Source organism: Emiliania huxleyi, assembly GCF_000372725.1.
Source record: "Emiliania huxleyi CCMP1516 unplaced genomic scaffold EMIHUscaffold_56, whole genome shotgun sequence".
Taxonomy (NCBI): Eukaryota; Haptophyta; order Isochrysidales; family Noelaerhabdaceae; genus Emiliania; species Emiliania huxleyi.
Genome location: NW_005197803.1, coordinates 456,207 through 463,625, shown reverse-complemented (window position 1 = coordinate 463,625; position 7,419 = coordinate 456,207). Strand labels below are relative to the sequence as shown.

The following is a 7,419-nucleotide window of genomic DNA, read 5'->3' as shown; positions in this document are numbered from 1 at the left end:
TGTGGTGGTGGTGGTGACGGGGGGGGGGGGGGAGTGTGTGAACGCCTCCGTGGCGGCCCCGGAGGTCGGCCAGGGCAGAGTACCGTGGGGGAGGGGTGGGTTCGGGTGCTATGGGGGTAGGGGAGGCGGGCATGCCTCCCTTGCGACCCGGAGGTCAGCCAGCTCATATCTCCCCATATCTCCCCATATCTCACCTCCCTGGCGGCCCGGAGGTCAGCCCGCTCGCGCGCGGCGTTGGCGAGCAGCTGCGCCGCCGCCGTCTCCCTCGCGGCGACCCGCTCCTGCGCCTGCACGAGCGCTCGCTCTCGCTCCCCGAGCGGCGCAGCGCCGTCGGGACAGCGCTGCTCTAGGCGCGGCTGCAGCGCCGCGGGCGCCTGCGCGCTTAACACGCCAACCTCAGGGCGGGAAGGCGGTGTTGTGTGCGGCGTCTTCAGAGCTCCGCGTGAGTACGAGGGGGTGCGAGTGCAGGGAATACAGCGGAACACGGCCGAATACAGTTGAATGCGAGTCCTCTCGAGTGTTGGTTGGGGTACATGAACACGTACTCCGCTTCTAGGGCCCGAGATATGGGGAGATATGGGGAGAGATTCCGCTTCTAGGCTCGTGTACCGCCGCACCGAGCCTCGCCTCGGCTGCCGCGGGCCGCGTGGCTGGGTCCGCGAGCTTGGTGCGCTGCACCGCGGCTTGGAGCCGCAGGTGGCCTTGCTCTCCTCGCATCCCGTCACGCAGCTGCGAGTCGAGCAGCTGCTGCTGTGACACCGAGCCGCGCTGGCCCTCACGTTCAAGCGGCGGCCTGAGCGCAGCGCCCGGAGGGTCGTGAGGTGGCGGGCTGCGGGACGGGTGCGGCATGCTGCACGGGCGACACGCCCGCGCTGGAACGGCTGGCGCCCTGCGCCGTCCGACTCCTGCTCGAAGATCCGGTCGAGCAGGCGGCCTAAGAGAGGAGGCGAGGCGGCGTGCGCTTTTCGCTGTCGCAGGCTGCGAGGCGTGCGTCGTGCTTACCTCCCCGCGCGTCGTCGGGAGCCGAGTGAGCATACGCATCCACCTCGATGCTGCCGTAGTCGAGCGCGCGCACGACACGTTTTGCGCTCCCATGCTTCCACGGGTTTGGCGAGTTGCCAGCGGACCAGCCGAGGTCGCGGAGCGTCGAGCGGTGGCGGCCCATCTGGAATCCCGACGACCCTGAGCGGTGGCGGCAGTGGTGGGTGAGATGACAGCTTTGGGTAAGTCAGTCGGGTGTGTGACGCCGACGAACCTGCGAGAAGCGAAAGCTCAGCGAGAAGTGCAAGTCAAAGAGAGCGCGCTCCACGAGAAGAATCTTACAACAAAACTCCCTCGGACAACATTGGGCACGGGAGTGAGTGTGTGTGTGTGTGTGCACGGGACTGGCGCGCACTGGCACTAACACAGGTACACCACGAGAAGAATTTCACCACCCTCCTCGCACACGCACGATTCACACGACAGACAAGGCGCAGACGACGGCTTCCTTAGAAGCCATCGTCCTCGCCACAAGAGCCGGCGTCCGAAATCCCCTCCTCCGACACCCGCCCCACCCCACCCCACCCCGGACCCCTCCCCAAAGCCCCACCCCGTCCCGACCCACCCCGCCCTCCCCGCCGGACCCTCCCCAAAGCCGAGAAGATTTTACAACTTCTCGTCGCCGTCGCCTCTCGCCCGCCCGCCATCGCCCTCGCCTCCCACCTCCCGCCGCCTCCCGCCGACCGCCACGCCAGCTCGCCCTGTCGTCTCGCCTATCGCCCGCCCGCCCTCGCCCTCGCCCCCTCCAGCCTCCTCCCGCCACCACCCTCGCCTCACCCTCCCGCCGCCTCGCTGCTCGCTCGCCGCTTGCTCGCCCGCCCGTTTCTACTTCCTCGTGATCCGAACCGCCACCACCCTCGCCTCACCCTCCCGCCGCCTCGCCGCTCTCGCTCGCCGTTCGCTCGCCCGCTCCCGACTTTCTACTTCCTCGTGATCCATCTCGCCGTTCGCTCGCTCGCTCGCGCTCGACCTCCTACTTCCTCATGATCCACCGCAGCCACCCTCGCCTCGCCCTCCCGCCGTCTAGTCGGGATTCCAGATACGGAGTGGAGGCAGCCGGAGAAGGCTCCCGCCTTCGACTCGGCGCTTGTCGGCAAGCGGCTCGAGGTGTGCCGTCGTAGTCGTGTAGAGTAGTCCGGTCGGGACACACGCTCACACTGTGCCGCCGCGCCCTCAGGTAGGTACTCTGGAAGCACACCGACAAGGACACGAACCAGCCGCACATGATCTGGTCGACGGGGCGCGTCGTCCGGGTCGCTGACGGGCTCTCTGACAAGAGGTCGAAGCGTGCGAGGTCGGTCTTGCCGGCCGGCGCTGTGCTCTGGGCTTGGGACGCGGACCCGGAGTTCGACGAGGCAGCGGGCGAGCAATGGCTGTTCCTGCTGCCAAAGAAGTGGAACCCGAAGACGCACAAGCAGGTGTACAGCTGGCGGTATGACCCTCGCGAGCTCGGCGCCGTGGAGGCGCCCACGGCCGACCCTCGGCGCCGCCAGTGCCGCCGGGACACGGAGCAGTGAGAATTTTGAGTGTGTTTGTCGGGACGCTGTGTCAGTACTAGACCATGTTAGACTCTTAGTGATATACCATTGTGATCCCCAGCACCTGTACTCCCAGCGCCAGTGTTCGTTTTTGTGCCCGAGGCGACTTTCTGAAAATCACCATATCCCCCCCCCCTAGTGAGAGTCGTGGCGCTGCCCGTATGTGTTCGAATGTAAGTAAGAGGATGCGTGGTGAGCAAAAAAGCGTGCACACGGGCTATTCTGGCCGACCCCAAATCTCCCCTCCCGACCCCTACTGACGTAACCATATATCCCCCCTGGACCCGCGCAGCAATCACGACACTTTTCACACGTTGGTCTTCGGCTCTGTCGCGTCTCACCCTGACGCGAGCGTCTCGAAACCTCCGCGCTAAGAAGCGGGACACGGTGGCGGCGGGCACGGGCCAGGCCGCAACGCAACACGGGAGGGGCGACACAAGAGGGGCGACGGCAGCGGAGCGTGTGTTCAAGGCACCTCAAGTGGAGAGGCTGTCGATCTGCGCATCCTCGCTCCACTAGGAGCGAATGAAAGCGTGGGTGGCAATCATGCTGTCACCTGACGAATGCGTCTGTTAGTCCGATCCGCCACGTAGACGGTCATGCCGTTGGGCGACACCGCCACGCCGTACGGGTAGTTGAAGCTCGCGGCGGCGCCCGTGCCGTCGGCGAAGCCGCTCGTCGCAGAGCCTGCGAGCGTGGTGGTGACGCCGTCGGAGGTGTCGATCGTGCGGATGCGGTGGTTGTTATTATCCGCCACGTAGACCCTCCCGCCGTCGGGCGACACCGCCACGCCGCGCGGGTTCTTGAAGCTCGCGGCGGTGCCCGTGCCGTCGGCGAAGCCGTACGTGTCAGAGCCGGCGAGCGTGGTGGTGTCGCCGCCGGAGGTGTCGATCTTGCGGATGCGTTTGTTGGAGGTATCCGCCACGTAGAGCGTCCCGCCCGACACCGCCACGCCGCGCGGGCTATCGAAGCGCGCGGCGGTGCCCGTGCCGTCGGCGAAGGTGCCCGTCCCCGAGCCGGCGAGCGTGGTGGTGAGGCCGTTGGAGGTGTCGATCTTGCGGATGCGGTGGTTGTAGTTATCCGCCACGTAGAGCGTCTCGCCGTCGGGCGACAAGGCTGTACAGAGTGCCGAGAGCATGCTGGGCAGGCTCCCGTCGAGCGACGAGCCATGCTGGCTCGTCGCGGGTCGCGAGCTCGAAGACCCGCGCGGAGCGTCGCCGAGCCTGGCGTGCCCGCCCGCACGCCCGCGGCCGCAGGCAAGGAAGGCGAGCTTCCTGGCGTTTATGCGTAGCGCTGACATGCCAAAAGACACCTCGCAGCGCGCGTGACGTGACCGAAGCGGCACGCCTCGTCGCCGCGAGAGCAGCCGGTCGACGTCGGCACCAAGCGCGCGGCCGCCGGGCGCCTCCGAACCGACAGGGGCGCCGCGGCAGTAGAGAGCACTCCACCCGCCATACCGTTGACTGAGGCGCCGTCCGCTATGTGATGATGATACCCAGTGAGTGCAAAAAGGCCGCCAGAAAACACGCCTGCGTGGATCGCGTCACACCAATCCTCGCTACCCAACGCGGCCAAAGGATATCCACCTCGAGAACCTCGAGAGAGTGCAAAAAAGAATTTTACAACGGTCGGGTCGCGCTACCCACTGCGGCTTATGCACCACTCTTGCCGAACCCTCCGCTCTGCCGTGCCGCCTCCGGGTGTCGTGACCTGCATAGGCGAGCCCGGTTTTGCCAGCGAGGCGACGCTTTTCAACCGCAACCTCCAGGACGAGCGGGCTCCGCTCGCCATCGTCAAGCCATCGTCGCTCAGCCAGCTGCAGGCGGTTCTGGAGACGGCGCGTGCGTCTAAGCTTCGCGTGTCGGTGCGGAACGGCGGCCACAACCCATCCGGTCGCGCGCTGTCAAAGGGCGGAGTGACAATCGACCTCGGCCGGCACCGCGCCATCCGCATCGTGAGGAACGATGCGTCCGGGCCGGTAGCCGAGGTGGGCGCCGGCGCGGTGTGGGGAGACGTGTACGAGGCGCTCGGGGGGAGCGGCCTCTACGCGGTCGGCGGAGGCTGTCCGATGGTCGGCGTGGCGGGCCTCGTGATGAACGGCGGCATCGCCTTCACGTCTCGCAAGCGAGGCCTGGTCGGCGACTCAGTGCTGAGCTTCACGCTGGTGTTTCCCAACGGGACCGTCGCGGAGACGGAGGGCGGGCGGAGCGCCCTGCGCTCCGCCCTGTCCGCCGGAGGAGGATCGACGCTCGGGGTTGTCTGGGCGCTGCGGCTGCGGCTCTGGCCCGCTCCTGAAGGCGGCCACGGCGTAGGAGTGGTGCGGCTGGGATGGAAGGGGAGAGTGCCGATGTCGATGCTGCCTCTCGCCGCCGCGGCCATGGACGCGAACGTGGCGGCGACCGATGACGACGAGGGCTGGTCGCTGAACCTTGTCGTCGGGCGCGAGTACGTTGTCTGGCACCACTTTCACGAGGGGTCTGCCGAGGTCCGCTCACCCACGTCACGTGCACTGGCCTTGCGCGTTGAGTGTGCCGGGCCAGCTCCTGCCCGTGTCTGGGCGTGGAGATGCGAGGGTTGCCCCGGCCCTTGCCCCACCACGTTGTGTGAGTGGAGAGGCGTACCTTCCCTTGCCTCACCCTTAGGAGAGCCGCGCCTCTGGCAGCCGGCGAGGCGTCTTCGGCCGGCTCGCAAACTTCACGCGCGCCGCGCTCGCCACGGGAGCTTCGCTCGCGGTGCCTCGCAGCTGGTGCGGCGGCGGCGCCAGCCGTGCACGACAGGGGCTGCGCCGACGCGACACGGCGGCAGTTGACGGCGGCGGCGGGCGCAGCGGAGGCCGCGGGAGCGGCGGCCGGGCCTTCGGGGGCGGAGCGAGGGGGCGGCACTTGGCGGCGGGGTGGCGGCGGCTGCTCGAGGTGCGCCGGCGCCGAGACGCTGACACCGTAGTCATGCCTTCCAGCGGGGGGCCAGCGCTCGAGAGGACACGCCTCCCGCTGTACATGCGGCCGTGATCCGCCGGCGTCCTTGTGATTTTGTGCCCCGCGTCTTCACGCGGTGCTCTGAAGAGTCGAGCGTACAAGGCCGTCCTCCCGCCCCGACCTCGGTGTCTCACGTAGGTGCCGGAGCCGCGCAGTGCGCGTGCTGCTGGGGGAGAGCGGGCCACCGCGCGCGTGTCGTCCGGCGACTTCATGCAGGGGTGCGAGTTTGGCGCCATCGCGGCGCAGTCGAACGTGACGCAGCGCACGGTGTGGTGGCGGTCCGCGATGGCAAGCCACACCCTCCGCCGAGCCGAGGTGCTCCCTCCCCACACCTCCCCACATCTCCCCACATCTCCCCACATCTCCCCACATCTCGCACTCCGAGATGCAATCTCCCCACACGGGCTGACCTCTCTCTCCCTCTCTCTCTCTCAGCTGGCCGCGACTCTCGAGCGGTCGGTCGCCTCGTCGCCGCAACGAGCCTTGCGCCGGCTCGCTCCGCGCGCGGAGTGCTTCGTGCAGGTCGAGCAGCTGGGGGGCGCGATGCGGCGGACAGAGGCGTCGACGTGGGCTCACTCTCAGGCGCGGCTGCTCCTCTCGTGGATCCGCCCATACCTCCCCATCCCTCCCCATCCCTCCCCATGTCTCCCCACATCAGGCGCGGCTGCTCCTCTCGTGGATCTGCCTAGAAGCGGAAGACGTGTTCTTGCGTGTCCCAACTAGCGCTCGAGGAGAGAGGCATTCCGCTGCACATGCAGCCGGATGCAGCCGGATGCAGTATGCAACAGTGTGCAACAGGGTGCAGCAGTATGCAACAGTGTGCAGCCGTATGCAGCAGCTTGCAGCCGTATGCAGCCGCTTGCAGCCGTCTCCGCGCCCCCGAGGTTGGCTCCTTCTCCGTGCAGGTGGATCTGCCTCTTGACGGACGCCGACCAGCGCAATGGCGAGCGGCGGCCGGGCACGTTGCCGCTGCTACCTGGTGTGAGCGCTACTGTCGACGGCTGGAGCGAGGACGGCACGCGCAGCCTCGGCCAGCACCGCGCCGGCGCCTACCAAGGCTACGCTTCGCCGCACGACAAGCCCGAGGAGCTGTACGGCGCCGCGGGCGTCGCCACGCTGCGGCGGCTGCAGGCGGGCATCGACGGCGCCGCGGAGCTCTTTGGGAGGGGCGCCGGCCTCGAGCCGCTCGCGCCGCCGCCGCCGCCGGTCGATGGTCTGACTGAGTACGTCCTGGTGACGGGCGGCATTGGGGGGATCGGCTTTGCGGTCGCCGAGGCGCTCTCCGCCGCGCTGCCTCGGCGATAATTAATCTGATCGCCCGACCCGGGCGGCCCTGCGGACCGCCAGCTGAAGAGTGCGCGCGAGAAGCTCTATTATATTGGCCTACAGACGCATTACTCGCTAGAGGCGTGCTGCAGTGAAGACCAGTCTTATTGAGCTTGTTTGGAGGAGCGTCGATTTGTGTGCAACACTGTGTGTTAGAGAGCGCTATATGGCAAAATTTTCTTCGCCTCCGGCAGGGTCGCTCGCCGCGAGGCTAGAGAGTGACTTTTGTCGATGTCGGCTAGAAGTGCTGCACGTTTTTCAGAATTTCACTCTGGCGCGTACTGGAACTAACACAGGTACACCGGATTTCATAAAACACCCTCGGGTACGCGCTTTTAGCTTACTGGGAGAAAAGGCAGAGGGAGGCTGTGTTCTCTCTCTCTCTCTCTCGGGTATGTTCGTGAGAACCATATACACTGGAAATGTCGAGGTATACCACGAGGTGCGGTGCTTGCTTGCTAGTACGAGCCCGACTTACTTAGAAACCGAAAACCCTTGTGAGTCGCTCATTCATCGCAAAATACCTCGCTCCTCATCCC

At 66.9% G+C, this 7,419-nt stretch overlaps 4 protein-coding genes across 4 annotated transcripts in view; 2 read left to right on the top strand and 2 right to left on the bottom strand.

Moving 5' to 3' along the window:
- The window catches only part of EMIHUDRAFT_213184 (hypothetical protein), a gene marked incomplete at both ends in the record, with an annotated part of 3,878 nt that extends 2,713 nt beyond the window's left edge, over positions 1-1,165 (bottom strand). The window contains 4 exons of the mRNA XM_005765303.1: positions 195-374; positions 610-793; positions 880-934; positions 1,003-1,165. Of these exons, the coding sequence (XP_005765360.1) occupies positions 195-374; positions 610-793; positions 880-934; positions 1,003-1,165 (582 nt within the window). The remainder of the gene's footprint in view (positions 1-194; positions 375-609; positions 794-879; positions 935-1,002) is intronic.
- Positions 1,166-1,778: 613 nt separating this feature from the next.
- EMIHUDRAFT_437255 (hypothetical protein) lies at positions 1,779-2,774 on the top strand. The gene is made up of 2 exons (XM_005765302.1): positions 1,779-2,148; positions 2,219-2,774. Exon 2 carries the CDS (start codon positions 2,265-2,267, stop codon positions 2,556-2,558), a length of 294 nt encoding a protein of 97 aa, XP_005765359.1. The 5' UTR covers positions 1,779-2,148; positions 2,219-2,264; the 3' UTR covers positions 2,559-2,774.
- Positions 2,775-2,781: 7 nt separating this feature from the next.
- EMIHUDRAFT_357191 (hypothetical protein) lies at positions 2,782-3,825 on the bottom strand. Its single transcript, XM_005765301.1, has one exon. It carries the CDS (start codon positions 3,715-3,717, stop codon positions 3,124-3,126), a length of 594 nt encoding a protein of 197 aa, XP_005765358.1. The 5' UTR covers positions 3,718-3,825; the 3' UTR covers positions 2,782-3,123.
- A 405-nt stretch (positions 3,826-4,230) lies between these two features.
- Positions 4,231-7,419, top strand: part of EMIHUDRAFT_452114 (hypothetical protein) — a gene marked incomplete at its 5' end in the record, with an annotated part of 3,768 nt that continues 579 nt past the window's right edge. The window contains 5 exons of the mRNA XM_005765300.1: positions 4,231-5,064; positions 5,222-5,311; positions 5,771-5,821; positions 6,077-6,153; positions 6,460-6,849. Of these exons, the coding sequence (XP_005765357.1) occupies positions 4,234-5,064; positions 5,222-5,311; positions 5,771-5,821; positions 6,077-6,153; positions 6,460-6,849 (1,439 nt within the window). The remainder of the gene's footprint in view (positions 5,065-5,221; positions 5,312-5,770; positions 5,822-6,076; positions 6,154-6,459; positions 6,850-7,419) is intronic.